This window comes from Giraffa tippelskirchi, chromosome 9 (assembly GCF_054371585.1).
Source record: "Giraffa tippelskirchi isolate mGirTip1 chromosome 9, T2T-mGirTip1v1.2.pri, whole genome shotgun sequence".
NCBI classification, from domain to species: domain Eukaryota; kingdom Metazoa; phylum Chordata; class Mammalia; order Artiodactyla; family Giraffidae; genus Giraffa; species Giraffa tippelskirchi.
In genome coordinates this window covers 127,872,110-127,894,676 of record NC_137283.1, presented here as the reverse complement: position 1 = coordinate 127,894,676, position 22,567 = coordinate 127,872,110, and the positions used below count along the sequence as shown (strand labels likewise).

The 22,567-nt window shown below is 36.7% G+C and overlaps 1 protein-coding gene across 4 annotated transcripts in view; it reads left to right on the top strand.

Annotated features, from left to right (window-relative positions):
• The window catches only part of ZNF292 (zinc finger protein 292), an 89,216-nt gene that overhangs the window by 36,255 nt on the left and 30,394 nt on the right, over positions 1–22,567 (top strand). The window contains exons 2-5 of one of the 4 annotated variants that reach the window (XM_081528629.1): positions 6,505–7,756; positions 13,972–14,126; positions 14,320–14,398; positions 16,657–16,792. In XM_081528629.1, coding sequence (XP_081384755.1) covers positions 7,751–7,756; positions 13,972–14,126; positions 14,320–14,398; positions 16,657–16,792 — 376 coding nt within the window. In that variant the 5' untranslated portion in view covers positions 6,505–7,750. Of the gene's footprint in view, positions 1–6,086; positions 7,757–13,971; positions 14,127–14,319; positions 14,399–16,656; positions 16,793–22,567 lie in introns of all 4 variants that reach the window. The other 3 variants (XM_081528630.1, XM_081528627.1, XM_081528631.1) reach the window with 3 other exon arrangements.

Below are 22,567 nucleotides of genomic sequence, written 5' to 3'. Positions count from 1 at the left end.
AGGTTATATGAAAAATCCTTATGGGGAATTTCTTCTGCATTCCTTTTACTTTTTATATTAAATTTGGGACATATTGCTATTTAAAAATTTTGTCTTCTGATATTCATGAATGCAGTATCTCCGTTTATGCAGGCCTTCTTTTATGTCTTTAAATGAAGTTTAATAATTTTTCCTGGAAAGATCTTATATATTTTGTTAGATTTATTCTTAAGTACCTCATGAGTTTAGTTACTGTGAATGGTGTCTTTTTAACAGATATTTGCTACTTGCTTGTTTGCGAATAGAGTTGATTTTTTTTTTTTATCAGTTTTATATCCTCCAACTAATCTGAATGCTCTTGGACTTCTTATGTATGCATTTTCTGCAGTAATGACATTTTTGTTTTTCCTTTTCAGTCTTTATTATGTTCATTTATTTTTCTCATTGCTCTGATGAGGCCTACAGAGTTGAGTAGAAGCAGTGATAGCAGGCGTTTGTTTTGTTTCTGACTTTAAAGAGAAATGCTGTTAACATTTCACCCTTAAGTATGAGGTTTACCCTGGCTTTTTTACTAAATACATTTTATCAAGTTAAAGAGCTCTCCTTCTATTCATCGTTTCAGAAAGGTTTTGTATTATTCTTTACCTTGAATGGGTTGTATTTTTATCCTGTCCTTTTTTGGTAGTTATTGAGATAATCATATAGGTTCCCTTTAAATCTATTACTGTGATAAATTAGTTTAAAATTAGAGAAATGTGTTTACTGTATTGGAAAGATAAATCCTCCTGAGTCCAAAATACATTTAAAGAATACATTGCAGTCCTTCTGTTTCCTTTCTTGAACAATTCAGTCCTTGATTCCTTATGTACAGGAGAGCAAAGTAGGTGTCTGTGGTGGGAGCAGGGTGTTGCATTGGCCCAGGGTGAGTGTCACACCCCAGGTTGGGTGAGTAGCAGCTCTGTGGGGCAGGAGTCACAGCCCAGTTAGGGTGAGGAGGACTCCACAGGGAGTTTGCAGGGGTGGCTGCATGTGGGGGTTTAGAGTTCAAGTAAGATGAGTATAGGTGGGGAAGGGCAGAGCAGCCTGGTTTGGGGCTTCACAAGGGGGGCATTTCCACATAGGGGCAACCTGGCAGGGAATATCAGTGTCCAAGAAGAGGGAGAAGGAAGAACGTCGTGGATACACAGCCAGTTGCAGCATGCTGAGCCCGAGTAGTGATGAGGGCAGGCCCTAAATTAATCAAGTGACCAACATAAACATCATCCGTAGTGGGACAGATTGAAATCATGTGTTGCTTGATAGGATCCAGTGGGCAGAAATCATCATGCTTCTGTGGTAGTTCTGCCAAAATGCATAACATGGGTATAATTATGAGAAAACACTGAATCCAATTTGACAGCTTTTCCACAAGAAGAACTGGCCTCTAATCTTTGATAGTGTAAGGGTCCTAAATGAGTCTTTAAGATTCCACTTAGGACTTAGAGATTGAAGGGACCATGCCAACTAAATGCATAGCATGGTTCTGAACTACATCCTTTTCCGTCCAAGATGACATCAGAATAATTGGCACACTTGAGTGGTGTCTGAGAGTTAAATGGTAGTAGTGTACTACTGTTTATTTCCTGATTCTCATGGTCTTACTCTGATCATGTAGGAAGTCCTTGTGTATAGGAAATACACATCAAATACTCGAAAGCCATGGAGCACCAGGTTGGCAACTTATTCCCAAATAGTTCTGGAAAAAAACTTCTTTGTACTGTGTTTTCAACTTTCTATAACTTTGTGATTGTTTCAAAATTTTTTTTTTTTTTTTTTAATTTTTGAGAGTTTATTGCAGGATTTGGTTGGGTAATCAGTTCAGTTCAGTTGCTCAGTCGTGTCCGACTCTTTGCGACCCCATGAACTGCAGCACGCCAGGCCTCCCTGTCCATTACTAACTCCCTGAGTCCACCCAAATCCATGTCCATCGAGTCGATGATGCCATCCAGCCATCTCATCCTCTGTCGTCCCCTTCTCCTCCTGCCTTCAGTCTTTCCCAGCATCAGGGTCTTTTCCAATGAGTCAGTTCTTCGCATCAGGTGGCCAAAGTATTGGAGTTTCAGCTTCACCATCTGTCCTTCCAATGAATATTCAGGACTGATTTCCTTTAGGATGGACTCGTTGGATCTCCTTGCAGTCCAGAGGACTCTCACGAGTCTTCTCCAACACCACAGTTCAAAAGCATCAATTCTTCGGCACTCAGCTTTCTTTATAGTCCACCTCTCACATCCATACATGACCACTGGAAAAACCATAGCCTTGACTAGGCGGACGTTTGGGTAGTATTTGGGATTTTAAAATCTGTTTACTAAGTGCGATTGGTCTGTGATTTTCCTTTCTCATATCATATTTATCCAGTTTTTAAGTTTATAGCCTCAAACAATATTTTGGGGAACTTTTATTCCCTCCTTTTTTCCCTTCCTTTCTTCCAAAGGTTTCTTTAATAGACAGTCTGTTTCTTAAAGGATCAGTTCCTGGATTTTCCTATAGAAAACCAACTTGATTCTTTTTTAAAAAAATGGATTCAGTTTCTTTAGTGAGTAAAGGACTTTATTGTTGAGATAGTTTTAGTAACTTTTTCTAAAACACCTCCCGTTTCATTCAGATCTTTAAGCTGTTTCATTAAAAAACAAATAGTTTAAAAAAAGATTGTTAAAGCTGTTTCAAATAAGAAATAACAGTGTATTAAGATTTAAAAAAAAAACCTATATTCTATAGTTTTGGTCCCTTTCTCATTCCTAAGTCTATTTATTTGTACCTTCTCTTTTTTTCTTGATTATTTTTGCCTGAGGATTTTTTTTTTTAAGTCTTTTCAGATGACCATTGTTTGGTTTTGTTGATCCTCTCTGTTGTATTTTTATTTTCTATTTCTTATATGTCTGCTCTTATTTTTTATTACTTTAAAATTTTTATCTTTTCTTTGAATTTATTCTCTTTTTCTAACTTAACTACTTAGTTGTTTTGACAACATTCTGTGTAATAACCACAAAACCCTAGTCTCATAGTGACTGTATATTGCTCATTTATCTGAAGTCAGGGCAGGGTTGGCTAGGCGATCTGCTGGCCTTGGCTGGAGTCATTAAACACAGGTTTAAGGTTGACTGGATGTCAGCTGATAGAGGGTGGTCTCAACTAGAGCAGCAGGGATGACATCGTCTCATCTTCCTGGGAAGAGCAGGCTAATTTGGACACACCTCCTTTTGATGGTAGAAGCATACAAAGGAGCAAGATTCTTAAACTCATACATAACCTACTATCACTTCTGCCACATTCTGTCAAAACAAGTCACATGGGGTAGGAAAATATTCTCTGCCATTCTGAGAAGTATTCCAAAGTCATGTGGAAAAGTGTGAATACAAAGAGTGAGGAATTCAGTCTGCCACACTTGCCATCCCCAATATTTTGCTTTTCCAAGCTTTTTATTATAGAAGAAGTACAAGGATAGTACACTGAATACCCAGTGTTAGCATTCTGCTGTATGTATTTTGTCTCATGCTTTAATTCTCTTTTTTTCCCCTAAATTCCTTAGAGTTAGGCATCATGACATTGCCCTCTTGTGTTCATCTCTTAAGTCCAAAAAATGCAATCATAGTAAATTTAACACTGACACAATAATATTGTCTGATTACAATATATGTTCCGATTTCCCTGTCTCAATAATATTCTCTGACTTTTCATTTTGTCTTTTTCTAATGCAGCCAGTTTAGCTTTATCACAGTGTAAGTATTACTGCCAATCACTTTGGTGTGCACAATTGCACAACAAAAATCACAAGGCTTATGGGGAAAATGGGGTTAAAGGTACAACACTCAAAACTTCATCAGTGTCACCCATGGAGTCTTGTAAGAACTGCAGTACAATTTTATATCTATTTAGTGGTTAAGATGTACATAACTAAGATAAATGCGGTGCTTTACCTTGAAAAAGACCTATACTTTGTAGAAGTGGGTGTCAGAAGGGTTGCAGTTTGTGAGTTAAGGTGAGGTGGTGGGAAGACAGTTCTCTGAAATTGGACAGGAAGTTGAAACCATGTGTGGATAGATATGGCTCATCACACACCTGGCGAACTGACATAGCTGGTGCATGTTTGAGTTGTCTGCATTTTCTGTTTTCCTACACAGCTTAGTTCAGCCGGGTGTAGTTTTCTGGTTTCACCTAATGTTTCTCACTAAAAAATCACACATAGGCAAATAGAAAATTAATGTTTTGCTCATACTGTGTTGGAACAAATTTGCGTTTTTTTAAGCTGTAGCATAACTTAAAGTACAAACATTTGCATCTATAAATTTCCCTCTTAAGATTGCTTTAGCTGCATCCTGCAGATTTTTATATATTTTGGCTATAATTCAAATCTGAATAGTCTCTGATTTCTATTATGATTTCTTCCACCCATGATTTAGAAATACACACAAAGGAGGGAGGGATAAATTTGGAATTCAGGATTAACATGTACACACTCCTATATTTTAAATAGATAACCAACAAGGACCTAGCACGAGGAACTCTTCTCAATATTCTGTAATAACCTAAATGGGAAAAGAATTTGAAAAAAGAGTAGATAGCATGTATAACTGAATCACTTTACTGTACACCTGAAACCTAACACAGCTTTGTTACTCAACTGTACTCCAATATAAAATAAAAATTCTTTAAAAAAAAAATGTGCTTAAAAATTTTTCAAATTTGTAGTTTTCTTTGTAGGGGTATCTTGTTAATATTTTCTAGCTTTATTGCTTTGTGTTCAAAGAATGTGAAATGTATAATATTCTTTGTCATTTTTGTGACTGTGGCCTAGTGTGGAGTCAGTCTTTGTAAATGTTTTGCATTTTTAAAGAATGTGCATTCTCTAATTGCTGAGTACAGGTTAATGTACTTAAATTACCTTATTTTCTTAGCTGAAGATTCTATGTTTATCTCACTAGTTCAATCCAGACTCTCCCTCAATTGTATAAATCTCCTCTCGGCTTATTCAGGCACGTTAGGTAGTCTGTTAAGTTCATCTTGAGGAAATTTGTCATAGAGTCATCTGATATGTGGTAGTTATTTTTCAGGCCCATTGTCTTCTTGGGATGTTTCTTCTTTACCTCTCTCCTGTTTCCCTTTTTCCTAGATGTCATTTTCATTTCCTTCCTTGGTTTATCTCCCCTCATTTTGATGAAATTCTCTCTTCAGTAGCATTGTGAAAAAAATATGCCTACAAGTTGAACTTTTTGAGAACTTGCATGTCTGAAAATGACTCTTCTGTCTTAATACTTGTGGTAGTTGGGCAGAAATGATTCCCCTTCAGTTTTTAATGGAGTGCTTCGTTTTCCTTTGGCTCCAGTGTTGCTATTGAGAAGTCTGCTCTGCCCCCAGTCTTGTCTGAAGCCGCTTTTGAGCCTCTCTGTCTTTGAGTGCCAGAATTTTATGAAGTAGTTCCTTGATACAGGTCTAATTTAAGTGATTGTGCTGCGCACTCAGTGGGTCTTTCAATTCTTAGAATTTGTATCCTTGGATTCTAGGAAATTAACTCGAATTAGTCCTTTGATTTCTTCCCCTCCATTTTTCTCCTCTAATTTCTGGAATTCTTGTTGTTGATATTGAGATCTGTAGCGCTCTTCTCCAGATCTTCTTATCTTTTCTTTCCTATGCCTTTTAATTTCTGGGTAAATTTCTTCAACTTATCTTCCAACTCTTTGATTGAGGTTTTCATTTCTGCTATTATATTTTTAATTTAAATCTTTTTTCTATAAATATTCCTTTATGATATGGTATTATTATTCGTAGGTCTAATACATTTTGTGACCCCTAGATATTAATGATAATTTCTTGGAATTTTGTCTTCTTGTATACTGCAAGTTTCCTTTTAAACTAATTTGTTTTGACCTCTTGAGTGGTCCTTGGCTACCATTGTTTAAAGGTGTGTAAGTGTGTGTACATGTGTGCTCAGTCATGTCCAACTCTGCAACACCATGGACTGTAGCCCACTAGGCTCCTCTGTCCATGGGATTTTCTAGGCAGGAATAATGGAGTGGGTTCCCATTTCCTTCTCCAGGAATCTTCCTAACCAGGGAAAATTGCATTGGCAGGTAAATTCTTTCCACTGAGTCACCTGGGAAGCCCCATTTAAAGATATACTACCAAAACACCGACTGAGAACTCCAAGCCCATGAGTGGGATTTGTTGTGACCTTCACCATAAGGGGATTCAGCTGTTTTCTTTTCATGGTGGAAGACTTCGTTTCAGAATCTTTAGGTCTTTTCTCTTGAATTTCCTGAGAATGACTCAGCTAAGGAGGTTTTGGCAATTTTGACGAGAAAGGAACTCAAGAAGGGAAGTTGTCTCTATAGTCAGTATTTGGAAAACTTAGCAGTGGCCACAGGACTGGAAAAGGTCAGTTTTCATTCCAGTCCCAAAGAATAGCAATGCCAAAGAGTGCTTAAACTACCACACAGTTGCACTCATCTCACACGCTAGTAAAGTAATGCTCAAAATTCTCCAAGCCAGGCTTCAACAGTACGTGAACCGTGAACTGCCACATCTTCAAGCTGGATTTAGAAAAGGCAGAGGAACCAGAGATCAAATTGCCAACATCCACTGGATTATCGAGAAAGCAAGAGAGTTCCAGAAAAACATTATTTCTGCTTTATTGACTACACCAAAGCCTTTGATTGTATGGATCACAACAAACTGTGGAAACTTTTGAAAGAGATGGGAATACCAGACCACCTGACCTACCTCTTGAGAAACCTGTATGCAGGTCAGGAAGCAACAGTTAGAACTGGACGTGAAACAACAGACTGGTTCCAAATAGGGAAAAGAGTATGTCAAGGCTGCATATTGCCACCCTGCTTATTTAACTTATATGCGGAGTACATCGTGAGAAACGCTGGGCTGGAGGAAGCACAAGCTTGGAATCAAGATTGCCGGGAGAAATATCAATAACCTCAGATATGCAGATGACACCACCCTTATTGGCAGAAAGTGAAGAAGAACTAAAGAGCCTCTTGATGAAAGTGAAAGAGGAGAGTGAAAAAGTTGGCTTAAAACTCAACATTCAGAAAACTAAGATCATGGCATCTGGTTCCATCACTTCATGGCAAATAGATGGGGAAACAGTGGAAACAGTTACCGACTTTATATTTGGGGGCTCTAAAATCACTGCAGGTGGTGACTGCAGCCATGAAATTAAAAGATGCTTGCTCCTTCGAAGAAAAGTTATGACCAACCTAGACAGCATATTAAAAAGCAGAGACATTACTTTGCCAACAAAAGTCCATCTAGTCAAGGCTGTGGTTTTTCCAGTAGTCATGTATGGATGTGAGATGGACTATAAAGAAAGCTGAGTGGCGAAGAATTGATGCTTTTGAACAGTGGTGTTGGAGAAGACTCTTGAAGTCCCATGGACTGCAAGGAGATACAACCAGTCCATCCCAAAGGAAATCAGTCCTGAATATTCATTGGAAGGACTGATGCTGAAGCTGAAACTCCAAATACTTTGGCCACCTGATGCGAAAAACGGACTCATTTGAAAAGATGTTGATGCTGGGAAAGATTGAAGACAGGAGGAGAAGGGGACGACAGAGGATGAGATGGTTGGATGGCATCACCGACTCAATGGCCATGAGTTTGAGTAGGCTCCCGGAGTTGGTGATGGACAGGGAAGCCTGGCATGCTGCAGTCCATGGGGTTGCAAAGAGTCGGACACGACTGAGCGACTGAACTGAACTGAACTAAATGCTCCCCTCATCTCATGCAGGTATCTTTTTTTCCCTCTACTTCACTCTAGAATAAATACTGGGGATTGTGGTGGTGCCCAGCTTGGGTCACCTAACTGTAGAGAGGGATGCTGAAATCAGGGTCGAGCTGCCTACACAGTCCTGTCATTCTCAGTCTCACCTTTGCCCCATTGTCAGAGGCACCAAATGCTCTGGTTTTTGAGCCCTTTGATGATTCCGAAAATTAGCTTTTTACCTAAAGCCTGCTTACGTAGGAGTCATTTTTCTCAGAGTGCCAATCTTCCATATGCTTTCCATTGTTTAAAATTTTGTTTCTCTTTCCCCTATTCCTGTTTTCTTAGTCCTTGTGAGTTTATGTAACTTAAATTACTCTTGGTTTAGTGAGGTTTGAAGGGAGGAAAGTACAAATTGTATGTGTCTAGATCCACCGTTTTCACACAAAACCTTAAAGTAACGTTAGCAGTTTTGAAATTCTGAAAGAGTATCACTCACACTCAGGCTCAGTGGGTACAAAAAAGTGAAAACCCTGTTAGTTATTTCACTTCTGTCCAGTGGAGTTTTTCTGGAGGTTACGTGATGTGTGATATTGCTGCAGATTAAATGTAGAGATAGATATGAGACTCCTCCTCTTTTCTATTAAGTCAAACATTGAAGAGATTTGAAAAATGTAAAAAATGCCACTCTTCTAATTTTTGAAAAAATTTTTTCATTAAAATTACCGTATTGATAGTAACATAGGATGAATTTCTTGTTATTTTAAATCCATTTATAAGTATATAATTAAACATCTCAGTTTTCATTTCTAATTCTCACGTGGTGAAAATCATTAGTTACAGCCTCCATGAACAAACACTTTGGACTTCTCAGTAATTTTTAAGAAAGTAAAGGGTTATGAGGTCAAAACTTTTGAAAGCATCCACTCTAGAGAATCATAGATGTAAACTGAAATTGGACCATGCATGTAACAGTATAAACATATCCAACACTCCAGTCTTACCTTTACATAGGACAATAGTGTAATTTAATCCTCATGCTCATTAGATTGAACACTCCTGTGGTTTTGTTCCTCTTTTGTTTTTCCTCCTAATAATCTTGAGAGGAACTAAAGGAAGCTTCTGGAAGTTACAATCTATACTGTCTATATCCCTGTAGATATTCCAGTCTCTGCTGATTTAGATAATAATAAATCAGCTTAGCCATAATATTAAATGTGCATTTTTATTCCCAAGGGAACAAAATTGGTTCTCAGGGAGTAAAAAGATTTAGATTTATAATAGTTTGTGGTCCATAAACAGATACATAGTACATTTGTGGTATTACGATTTCACTGGGGGTGGGGGCCAGTTAGGAAAAAAAGTCAAGTCTCCATAGGAGCAGATGAGAATGAAAAAGAGGTTGAGAAACACTGTTTAAGAGATCCTGCTGTAATATGACCCTTTAACCTTTCTTTTGCTTGTATTTCTTTCTCAGATCCCAGGCTTGCTACCTAATACACACTATAGAACTGAGGTGATGACAACAGTTTACTTGTGGGAATCCAATAGGTCCCTTCAAGAGGGAGACAGCTAGGTGAGGATTCCAGCAACCAGAGAACTTAAGTGCCTCAGCTTCAACCAGTTGTTGCAGTGCTGGAATATTTCCAAATTGTCCAAATTTAAAAAAAGTTAGAAATCCAAATTCTCTGTAAACTTATGATTTCTAAATGTTAGAGACTAAAATAATTTTTAAGCAATATGCCCACCAGTCAAAACCTCTGTGAATCACCAGTTTAGGGACTCCCCCCATCCCCACTAGTGTAGTCTCTTTTGGCGTGATGGAGTCTGTCTCCTAAGTGTGACTCCTTTATTTATTGAATTCTAAACTCAGAGCCATTTTGCTCCTGCTTGAGTAACTTCAGTGATAGATCCACCTGTCCCAGGAGGCCAACCTGTTCAGTTTTTGCTTAATTCTGTTGCATGGTCAGTCTGATAGGAACCAGAGATTTATCTTAAAACTTTAACCCAGTGGTTCCTTTATCCTGTGAGACCACAAAGAATAAGACTAGAACTCTTGTTTTGTGCGACAAGTCTTCAGATTTGTTACTTTGGCTCTGAATCGGCACTTTATTTTTCTGGAAATGTAGAGCATAGTATTTGAGAATTTGGGCTCTGAAGTCAGACTATTAAGGTTTGAATCTCCTCTCTGTGTCTAGTTCTGTGATCTTAGGACTTATTTATTTTATACCTTTGTCCATTTTAATGTCAGCATATGACTGTAATTTATCTAATTGGTAATAGGTATTACATGTAAAACTTGAAGAACAGTGTCTAGTGTATAGTAAATATTCAGTATATGTTGTTTGTTGTCCACATTTAAGCATCTCATCCTTAGTTTCATCAGTCATTCTTCAAGCGGTGCTATGCTTAGTTGTTCAGTTGTGTCTGACTCTTTGCAACCCTATGGACTGTAGCCCCCCAGGCTCTTCTGTCCGTGGGGATTCTCCAGGCAAGAATATTGGAGTAGATTCCCATGCCCTCCTCCAGGGGATCTTCCCAACCCAGGGGTCGAACCCAGGTCTCCCACATTTCAGGCGGACTCTTTACTGTCTGAGCCACCAAGGAAGCCATTCTTCATAGACCACAGGTTTAAATTTGCTTACTAAACTTAGTTTATAGTTTACTAATTAATAGAAGCAGTCTAGTGCCTTGTAGGAAGACTTATAGATTTCTTTTCCTGTCTGTTCTATACTATCTCCTCCCATATGCCTCTCCAAACCAGTTCACGATGACTTTTATCTTTGTTCATTTCTGTATGTATATATAAATATAAAAGCACCACACACAGACTTACTCATTCTTGAACACAAGATCATTGGAGGGACAACCAAAGTGTGAGGCTTAGGCCCTCCCCACTTTCTGATAGAACCCTGATGTTGCTCACACATTTTTATTTTAAAATAGGAACCTTGGAGAGTGCCATTTGATTGGTTTAAAAGTCAACCATGGAGTTCCTTTATACTGTGTGATTTTTTTTAACTTTTTATTTTGCATTGGAGTATAGCAGATTAACAATGTTGTGATAGTTTCAGGTGGACAGCAAAGGGACTCAATTGTACGTATACGTGTATCCATTTTCTCTCAATGGCTGTGTGGTTTTTGGCATACGCATGTAATGAAATTCTGGTCGTTGAGACCTGAGGAAAAATTTACTGATAGAATTGGGCTTGTGGTATCTGGAAAAGGTTTCTTTGTTCCTTAAAAAGATGCACATGAAGCGGTGGTCTCATCTTCTGGTTATTGCTGAGACCTAGAGATTGGGTGGTGGAGAAGGCAATGGCACCCCAGTACTCTTGCCTGGAAAATCCCATGGAGAGAGGAGCCTGGTAGGCTGCAGTCCATGGGGTCGCTAAGAGTCGGACATGAGTGAGCGACTTCCCTTTCACTTTTCACTTTCATGCATTGGAGAAGGAAATGGCAACCCACTCCAATGTTCTTGCCTGGAGAATCCCAGGGACAGGGGAGCCTGGTGGGCTGCCGTCTATGGGGTCGCACAGAGTCGGACACGACTGAAGTGACTTAGCAGCAGCAGCAGCAGCAGAGATTGGGTTGGGAGTACCACCTGAGAGGATGGCAGAGTGAAGGCAGAGATGGGTCCTTGGAGACATTGTTGAGCTGCTAAACTAACCAGTCCCGCAACCTGTCCTTCTTCTTAATTTCTTATTATGTGGGAAACCTTTAATACTGATTCTGCTGCTTTGAGTTGGATTTTCTTACTTTCACCTGAAATATGGCTGGAAAATTGGATAAAATAGTCCATAACCTCATAAAGTTAGGAGGAATAATTGAAATAATAAAATAATCTACAGATTTATGGTTCTGTGACATTGCCACAAACAGTATGTGTAATGGACAGATTTCATAGAGAGTGAGTCTACCTGGCTTTGCTAGTTACTAATTCAGTTAAATGTTTGAATTGCAGATCACTCAACTTCATAAAACAAAATTAAGTGATCTTTAAGATCTATTCTGAGTCTGCGCAAAGAATATGAGTGATTATTCTGGAATTCCTGCCTGAAACGGAAGGTTTTGTATAGATTAAGGCAGTAGATATAAATAACTTTTTTAGTTGAAGAAAGCATAATTTATTAGCCAGTCATGTTGGGAATGCTTCCAGTTCCACAGTGGTTCTACTAATTTTAGTGTCTTGAGAGACAAGGGAAGCTCTACTATCAGTACACTAACGAGTTTGAATATCAACTGATAGTTTTGTAAAAATAGATATTTGTGTTTTAACCCAACTGTGAAACTTATTCCCCTGTAAGTGTCAATACGAGCGTGTCGTTAGTTTTCTTTTTCATACCGTCTCTTCATCTGCTGTGATCCTTTTCTTCTACCCTTTCCCCAGTTATTAATACACTTAGTTCCAGACCATTAAGCAGCCACCTAAGAGCTCTCTGCTTTTCACCAGAATCTGCTTTCTCTCTCTCTTTCTTCATCTATAAATGAGGTGAAAGTGTATAATTTTTAAGGTGCTTTATGGTTCTAGCATTCTGTGATTTGTCAGTTATTTTTCTCATCAGTTCAGACCCTGTTATACCTAAAATAACTCATCTTTGGTAATAACTAAAGTTAAGAAATTTTTCACCTGAGGACAGTAGAACTCAGTTATGCAAAGGAAAAAAGGTAATATATAAGTACCCTGTGCAGAGCCAGATACATCAAGAAATGTAGAGCCTGGGCAAAATGTGTATATATATATATAGACATAGATATATAGTTTTTTAAGGGTTTTTTTGGAAGAGGATTGATTGGGAGACAAGAAAAGGAAGAAACTTATAATTTCAAAACTTTTGGGAAGTCAGTACATTATTTTCTTTTCCAGGAAACGTTAAAGCTATTAGAAGATTGATTCATTACTGTAAGAGAACTAATAGGAGAAACCTAAGTGTTTGATCAAACCCATATTAAGATTTGCCAGGCATGAAATTCCCTAGACATCTAAACTTTTTTCAGAAAAAGGAAAATAATATTTAATGATCTTCAGTAGAGAGACTGGTGCTAGGTGAAGTAAGAATTATATGCATTAGTTCAGTTTAGTTGCTCAGTCGTGTCTGACTCTTTGCAACCCCATAGACTGCAGCACTCCCGGCCTCCCTGTCCATTACCAACTCCCAGAGTTTACTCAAACTCTTGTCCATTGAGTCGGTGATGCCTTCCAACCATCTCATCCTCTGTCATCCCCTTCGCCTCCTGCCTTCAATCTTTCCCAGCACCAAGGTCTTTTCCAATGAGTCAGTTCATCATATCAGGTGGCCAAAGTATTGGAGTTTCAGCTTCAGTCGTCCAATGAATCAGTCCTTCCAGTGAATATTCAGGACTGATCTCCTTTAGGATGGACTGGTTGGATCTCCTTGCAGTCCAAGGGACTCTCAGGAGTCTTCTCCAACACACAGTTCAAAAGCATCAATTCTTCTGTGCCAGTTTCTTCCATTTCTTCTGTAGGATAAACAGCATTTTATTTTTCCTTTTAATAATTTTGATGAGGTGAAATATTTGAACTCTTTACTTCATTAAGGAAGGAAGAGTGTTCTTTTAAAAAATAAGCACTTAAAAAAAATAAAAAATAAGCACTTTATTATAAAAATTTCTTGAACTTATAATTATTCTTAAAGTCTTTAATAGTGATTTTATGTATGTTGAACATCTTTAGATTGATTTTTTTAATGATAAAACTTGTCATAAAACTAATATGCAAATAATATTTTTAAAACTGAAAATACTTCATGTCTTTTCTGGCCATAATGTGATTTATTTATTGTTAGATGTTGAATTTTATGTTCCTTGCATGAAAAATAGAAAACATAAATATTTGAAATTCTTCACTGCATGCCTGCTCAGATATAACTTGCCGACACATCTCCTTTTTAAAATAACTTTTAAATCTCAGAAATTTGGGGGTGAAAGATGGCATTTTGACTCGGAAAGATAGAAGAGAATGCGTACACTATTTAAAACCAGACTTCATGAAATGATGCTATTTTTGGATGAATTAACACTATTATTTTCTCCTACAAAGAGCTGCTCGTTTATTGCTTTACTACTTTTAATATGTTAATCAGTATAAACTGCTTTTTGTTTTTACAAAATAAAGTTATTTTTCAAAATTTCCTAGGGAGGAAAGAAAAACAAAAAACAGTTGACTTGTCAATCTGTATTTTGATTTACATTGAATACTTTTTATTATTCCTTCCAAACAGACACTCCTTGAATATGCAGAGAAATGGAAAACTTCAGAAGATCCTTTACCTTTATTGGAGGTATACACAGTGGCTATCCAAAGTTACGTTAAAGCCCGACCTTATCTTACCTCTGAATGTGAAAATGTAGCTTTGGTTCTGGAGCGCTTGGCATTGTGAGTAAACTTTTGAGTAAATAAAAAACTTAGATTAAGCTTTTTGTTTTAACTCTGCATCTCAGGTCTTATGATAGTTTAATTTTAAATAGATTAGTTATGGAGAGTCTACTGATAATGTTAGAATTATTTATCTTATTTTACTTTAAATTTTAATAATTATTTGTATCCTTACAATTTTTTGTTTTTTTAGAAGCTGTGTTGAACTTTTGCTGTGTCTGCCTGTTGAATTATCTGATAAGCAGTGGGGGCAATTTCAGACACTGGTGCAGGTGAGAATATTTACCTACTAGATTTAACATAGGTATATTTTATGGTGATTTTCTTTATTCTGAATAAATTATTTAGTTAAAATTTAAAAGATTTAAGTGATGACAAACATTAATTGCTGTTCTTCTTAACAGTGATGACTTGCACATAGTCAGTACTCAGGATATTTATTAAATGAATATATACACTTAAGTAGATTGATTGAATATTGCACAGTTCTTTAAAATCAAATAATTAGAACTTTGCCACAGCAGTAAGAGAACACAAAAGAAAATGCCCTCATTTGTGTTTAGAAACAGTGTAATCACTGAAAATTGTGGTGTGCTTTATAAGAATTTAACATACCTCATTTAATCCTTATGAAAACTTTGTGGGGGTAGGTATATTTTTCCCATTTTAAAGGTGAGGAAACTGAGGCTCAATTCTACAGTATTTATTGGCCGATACTTAAACAGCTAATATCAGAGTAGTAATATGAACCAAGATTCTTTATTCCATAGCCCATACTTTTTCTCTTATATCTGAAAACACATGCTTTATCTCTTTTACTTAGTGCTGTTATTCTGATTATAAAAGTACTACATAGTTTAGCACTTAGTTGTTTTGGAATATTTCAAGAATATTAAATTTTGTTTAAGCACTAGATTGTGCTGGATATATTATAGCTTCAAGTAAATTTTGATTAATTGGTTAGTTTAAAAGAATGTTCCTGCCAGCTAATCTCAGAAAGTATAGTTGTCTCTCTATTCCTCTAGCCAGAGTTCTTAAAATACCTTTTGGCCTTATGTTTTTCCATAGAAGAAATATTAAAAGTAGATTAGTCTCAGATTTTAGAAGCATGTGAAATAAACTATAGTTAGGCAGAAAAGTCAACTTTTCTATTTTAATATTAAACATTAAAATCTATGTCGAGTGCAAAATTCTTGAAGATAGGATTCATGTCTTTATACCATAGGATTTCACATAGTATTTTACACATAGTAGATACTTAATAACTGTTGGAAGTGTCTTGTCCTGTTTGTCACATTGCAACTAACTTTTTGATCATGCAGTTGCTACTTCAGCATATCAATAACTTGTGTCTCAGGTTTTTTTCCCCAGCAAGTGGTTATTTTTAGGTAAATGATTGTTTCAGAACTATTTTCATAGTTTGGTACTCACATACACTCTACCACAGAATTAATTAAGTAGATAGTTTATATGCAAATATAATACTGAATTCCTCATACTAATTTTGTTTGTCAACATCAGGTAAACTTTGAAACTTTCTTTTTGAAACAATAGCACTGCTTGATACTTTTTCATGTGGGTTAATAAGAAGGAAATAACTAAATCCCAGTATGGTAGCTCTCAGCAGTTGCTCAAAAAAAAAAAATCTTAAGGCACTTGAACTTGTTTCAGTGAGATTTTTATGGTTTTGAGGAATAGATTTTTAATACAAACATAGCATGAGCTTTAAGAGTTTCCATGACATTTTGCTTTCATTTCAGAGCTTCTTCGGGCTTATTTTATACCAGCTTAACTACATTTATTTTATTTTGCCTGTGTTTTAACTAAACATTTCTCTACCCCACTAGAGGATAAGCCCCATATTCGCAGGGACTAGCTGCTCTTCCCTGGTACTTTGCCCACAGAAATTCTCAGTAAACATTTTCTGAATTGAATTAAAATTGTTGGTCTTTTGTGGCCTGAAAAATACGCCAGTTGCACGAACACTTGGAAACAAGTAAGCAAGGTTCAGTGTCAGCTTTAATAGAATATTGCTAAGACTATGCAGTCTTACAAATGTATGAAAAGTCATACATATAGTTGTTTTCATAAGTCCCTTTTATTGAAATACGTGTATAGAAGTTGTCATTTAGGCATTGATGTAAATTTGTCATCTGTTAATGGTAGAAGTTTTTTGGAAAATTTTTTTACTAACAGAGGATATAAAATGTATAAATAAGGTCTTTCATGCTATGGATATTCTGATAGCTTCCTCGAGAAATAACTTTGCTGTTGGTTTAGATCTTGGGGAAAAATAATATGAACTTATTTCTAGAAATATATTTTATTTATTTAAAATTTATAATTAGTAAAATTCTTATTCTTGAGATTCATCTTTAAAAGTCAGAAGGATGCAGCACTTTGTAATGTGACATGAAAATTTTAAGATTAAAGTCTTATTTTTCAGAAGTTTAGTATTATATTTAAAGGCTGATAAGCTTGCTTTTGAAAATCTGTTGTAATTCTTTGGATGTTTATTTAATATTTATAGGTAGCTCATGAAAAGCTGATGGAGAATGGCAGCTGTGAATTGCATTTTTTAGCTACTCTAGCTCAAGAGACTGGGGTGTGGAAAAACCCGGTACTGTGCACTATTCTTTCCCAGGAACCATTGGATAAGGATAAAGGTAAATTTTCTAGAGAGAAGAGAGAAAGAAAAAAGAATCATTAGACTAGAGAAAATAAGTACTTAAAATTGTTTTGATATAATCCCAGAATATTTCAGGAAGGACCATTTTATTTAAATTTTATATGAGGTGCTTGAGGCCCTTCACCTTTTTTTTAATTGGGGGAAGATGTATTTATAGGATTATGTAATCTTAGGGTAACAGAGAAACTCAGTTTTTTTCTCAACATTATTTCATCAGAGGAATCCCCTCTGTAACATCCTGACAGGTGGCAATCGAGCTTATATTTGATAACTTATTTGACAGATGAAGAAGCAAAAGTAGGGTAGTGAAATGATTTTTCTCAAAATAGGTAAGAAATTAATGCTAGTAACTCGAAAGTCTTCTATCTCTAAGATTAGTACTCTTTCTCAACCATTTTGTTTTCAGACTTATTTTATCCTGCTTTGTTATTATTATATGAGCTTGGGCAATAAAGATCCCAGTTAAACTCAAACTGACAGGTATCCTACTAGAAGTAGATGGCTAAATCACTAATATGTATAACACTTAATGTTCAGAGTTCAAAAACTGTATGTGCTGTGAAGAAGAGCGCATATTATTATCTTTGGTATTTTCTTGAGATTATTTAGGAAAGTGCTCAGATTTCACCCTTAGTTTTCCCAAGGTATTTAACTAGAGAAATAAATAAGCTTCTTCCATTGTTTATTGTCGCTTTTCTTGTTGGTTGATGGCAAAGCTTAGGCATTTTGCTATGTGGTAGCAATTTCTGAAGGCTCTGAGAAAGGAATAAATTCATGTTTGTTAACTCTTTTGGTACTTTGATATTTACCAAAAGACTTCTCAGCTAATCTCCAAACTTCTCATCTAGCTGATTGTTCCTACCTGACTCCTCTCTTAACATTTCCCCACCTTTCTGGATAGTTTTAGCAATGTTATCTGTTTCTTGGCTTTCACTGAAAGTTTATTGTATTACTGCCCTTTGTGTATTTTCACAGATTAGTTACATTATTCTTAGACCTTAGAGAAATAGATCCTCCTCATTTAAAATAATAAGAACAACATTTAAAGGTTGAGAGTCTTAGGGGCTTTTTGCCTTTGGTGTTTTATTTTTTTATACCCAGTATATTACCACCACTATGTTTTTATTTCTATAATTAAATTCTACTTTTTACTCTTCTCAGCTTTAGAAATATTGGATATATTAATAATAATACCAAATTACATTGTATAGTTATTGCAGTTTGAAATGTGCTTTTACATTCATGGTTTCTTTTAATCTTCACAATGATCCTGTGGAAAAGTAGGATCTCTTTTTGTCCCTGTTTTACAGGTGAGAAAATACAGGCTCAGAAAGATGAGTTGTCTTTTCTGTATCACATTGCCAGTGATGTGAAGTAGAGCTGGGAATCGAAGTGAGGTCCCCAGCTCTGTCCTTTTTATACTATGCCATGTTACACCCAGCCTAATAAAATAAAATCACAACTAGCTTAAATAAAGATTTAACTCCTTTTTTCTGTTGTCAGTTTCTGAAGAGCATCTTTGCCAAACTCACACATTATCCTAATGCAGAAAAAATAGAACCTTTACCTTAGCAGAGATTTAAAATTTACCTTAAAAGAATATGTGCTCAGTGTCCTTTCTTGTTTCAATGTGCCTAACATTGTTTCTGTAACAAATGTCTTTGCCCATCTTTGTGCTACTTTATTTCATGATCCTCACCTGGCATAGCTACTGGAATAATTTGGGTTATGAAGCAAGAGAAGTTCCTGCAGTAGCAGATAGACTGTAGGTAGCCAGATTTTAATATGACTCGTGAAATAACCAGAGAGATGTTACATGACTGAGAGACTGTGCAGCTGTAATCTTTATTTGGCCCATTATTTAGACTATTTCTCTGACAGGAGTTACTCTGTGGGTGATCACATAGCTCGAAGTATATGTTGAAGTAATTAACATTTTACACATACACTAATTTATTTACATTTTCAAATTGGGCAATTGTACAGCATGTGGAACTTTCAGCTTTTTATATGATATATCCAAACCCTCGGTTTAACCTACACTGGCCTATGGCAAATTTGATAAGAAGAGCTAGAGCTCTGCCAGTAATAGGTACACTGTAATAGGCTATGTTCGTTAGTTTGTTTATAGCAAAGCGTTTGAAGTTTTGATGTAGTATTTGAACAATGGATAATCGACTTAATTCTAATTTATTTAAAATAACTAATTTTTATTGACCAATTTTAGAACTGCTAAAGCCAGGTGGCTCAGTGGTAAAGAATCCACCTGCAGTGCAGGAGATCTGGGTTTGATTTCTGGTTCGAGACGATCCCCTAGAGAAGGGAATGGCAACCCACTCCAGTATTCTTGCCTGGAGAATCCCCATGGACAGAGGAGGCTGGCAGCCTGTAGTTTGTGGGATTGCAGTGTTGGTTGTGACAGCACATATGCAAAGCCCAGCTAAAGCAAAAAATGTCCTTTGATTTAGGGATTGAGGGTGTATGGGACTCAATTAAAAATAATGGTCTCACTTTAAGGTTTTAGCATCCTAGAATAATGTAACTCTAATAATTAAACCAATGTAATTCAAGTAGATGTCCTTTGAATATCACAGGAACTTTTAGGCTTACATGTTACTTGTGCCTTTCTTTAGTTATCATTTCAGAATTGGAAAGGGGTCGCACAGAGTCGGACACGACTGAAGCGACTTAGCAGCAGCAGCATGATCTACTTGTCACAATTAATAAACCAATATCAGTACTTTGCTATTAACTAAAGTCTATACCTTATTCACATTTCCCTGGTTTTTACCTAATATCCTCTTTCTGTTCCAGGATCCCATCCAGGATATCACATTACATTTAGTCGTCATGTCTCCTTAGATTCCTCTTGGCTGTGATAGTATTTTCAGACTTTCCTTGTTTTTGATGATCTTGGCATTTTTGAAGAGTATTGTAGAATTTCCCTCAGTTGGAATCTGTCTGATGTTGCTCGCATGAATAGCACTTGGCTTATGGGTTTAGGGGAGGAAGATCACTGAGGTATGGTGCCATTGTCATCATATCAAAGGTACCTATAATCAACATGACTTCTTCACTGTTGGTGTTAACCTTGGTCACTTGGCTGAGGTAATGTGTTTTTCAGGTTTTTCCACTGTGAAATTACTCTCTTTCCACCTTTCCATGCTGTACTCTTTGGAAAGAAGTTACCATATGCAGCCCACACTTACGAGTTGGAGAATTAAGCTCTACCTCCTTGAGGAGGCAGTATCTACACAGATTGCTTGGAGTTCTCCACAGGCAATTTGTTGTTTCTTTTTTAAAGATTACTTATTTTTTGGCTGTGGTAGGTCTTTGTTATATGTGCTGCCAAAGCAAGCACTGTGGTGGGTCTTCATTACTGCACTCGGGCTTTCTCTTAGTTACGGTGAGTGGGGGCTACTGTTTGTTGTGATGTGTGGGCTTCTCATTTCTGTGGCTTCTCTTGTTGCAGACCACTGGCTGTAGGCTTGCCAGCTCCAGTAGTTGCGGTGCTGGGCTCAGTAGTTGCGGCTCATGGGCTCTAGAGTACTGGTTCAGTAGTTGTGGCACCTGGACTTAATTGTGGGATCTTCCCAGACCAAAGATCGAACTGGAATTGCTTGCATTGCAAGGCAGATTCTTAACCACTGTACCACCAAGGAAGCCCGAGATTATCTATTTGTTTAAAAAGAATGGACTCACTGATATTTACTTTATGCTTTGGTGATAATCCAACACTATTTTGGTGATAATCCAACACTATTTTGTTGATCAAATTATTCAGCTTTGGCCACTGGGAACTCTTCAAGTTAACTTCTCTGTCCCTTTGACATGTCCCCATGGTTGTGGGTTATGTTTTTATTTGAGTACTTCCTTGTTTTCTTTTCTACAAGATGCTCCAGGTTTATTCTGCGTGTTTCTTGCCCCAATCCTAGAATCAGCTGTTTCTCCACAGAACCTTAGTTCCTTTTGTTGGAGAATAGCGTTAGGAACCAAGCCCTGGTGACTGGTTGTGCTGATTGCTGCTGAGGTGTCACTGCCTCCAGGAACTCTCAGCAGACAGAGTAAAAAATATATGTAGGTATAATTAATCTGTGTATGTACACATATTTATAAATGTTTGTATATGTAACCAGTTGTATCTATAGTAAACTAAATGTGAGAGTTTATACAGATGTCTCCAACTCTAGTCTATAGCACCTGGATCATTCTGACCTTCTCTTGCTTATCTATAACCTGTCATTTCAAAAGAATGTCATAAAATTAGAATCATACAGTATGTAGCGTTTCAGACTTGCTTCTTTTACCGCAGACCATCCATATATTACTTAATCATCCATATATTACTGCTTACTTACTCCTAGTATATGTATGGTGATTTCAGAATTGATAACCTGTACCCTTGTGAAAAACAACTTTTATCAGTGTACACAGTTCCTCTTTCCATATTCGTACTGACTCCTCTCATCCCAAGTTAGGTGAGCAGCCCGTTCTCCCATCTCTTTCAGTGAAGTTCTTTCATTACATTTACAAGACAGAATCCTTTGCCATATTTGACAGTCTGTCCTGGGCTTCACAATCTCCTAAATCATATTTTCAAATTTGCCTACCTTTGGAGTCCTTCTTCATGCCGTAAAGTTGTTTGGGTTTTGACCAATGCATATTGTTCTGTACCCTCCAATATAGTATCACACAGGACCGTTTCATTGCCCTACAAAAGGTTAACTGCGCTTCACCTATTCAGCCCTCTCCTGAACAGATGGCAACTACTTATCCACGTTTGTAGACTTTTCAGTCTGCCTTTGTTCATTTAACAATATGCACGTAACATTTATCTATGGATTAGAGTGACTTAATAGCTCATTCAAAAAAAGTTGCTGTATTCCATTGTAAGAATGTACCACAGTTTATCCATTCACCTATTAAAAGACATCTTGTTTTCTACCAGTTTTTGGCATTTATGACTATAACTGCTGTAAATATTTGCATACAAGTTTTTGTGGATAAATTTTCAGATCAGTTGGGTAAATACCTAGGAGAAAGAATGCTAGGTCATATGGTTAAGAGTATATTTTGCTTTGTGAGAAGCTGCGAAACTATACCATTCTGCATGCTGTTCTAGATTCTCACTGGTAGTTGGTTTTATCTATTTTGGGAATTTTAGCCATTCTAATAGGTGTGTCATGATATCCCATTGCTTTAATTTGTGTTTCTGTACAGACAGATGATACCGAACATCTTTTCACATGAATATTTGCCATCTGTTTATCTTCTTGGGAGAAGGATCTGTTTATATTTTTTGCTTTTTAGTTGAATTTTTTTTTTTAATTTTTTACTGGCATATAGTTGATTTACAGTGTTGTGTTTCTGCTATACAGGAAAGTGAATCATTCATACATATACATATAGCCACCTTTTTTAGCTTCTGTTCCCATGTAGGTCATTAGAGAGCATTGAGTAGAGTTCCCTGTGCTATACAGTAGGTTCTTTTTAACTTATCTATTTTATGTGTAATAGAGTGTATATGTCTATCCCAGTCTCCCAGTTTATCTTCCCGTCTTCCCCCTTGGTAACTGTAAGTTTGTCTTCTACATCTGTGACTATTCCAGTTTTGTAAATAGGTTTATTTGTACTCTATTTTTTTAGATTCCACATATAAGCAATATCATGATTTGTCTTTCTCTGACTTACTCAGTATGCCAATCTCTAGGTCATCCACTATTCCTTTTTGTTGTTTTAGTTTGATACAGGT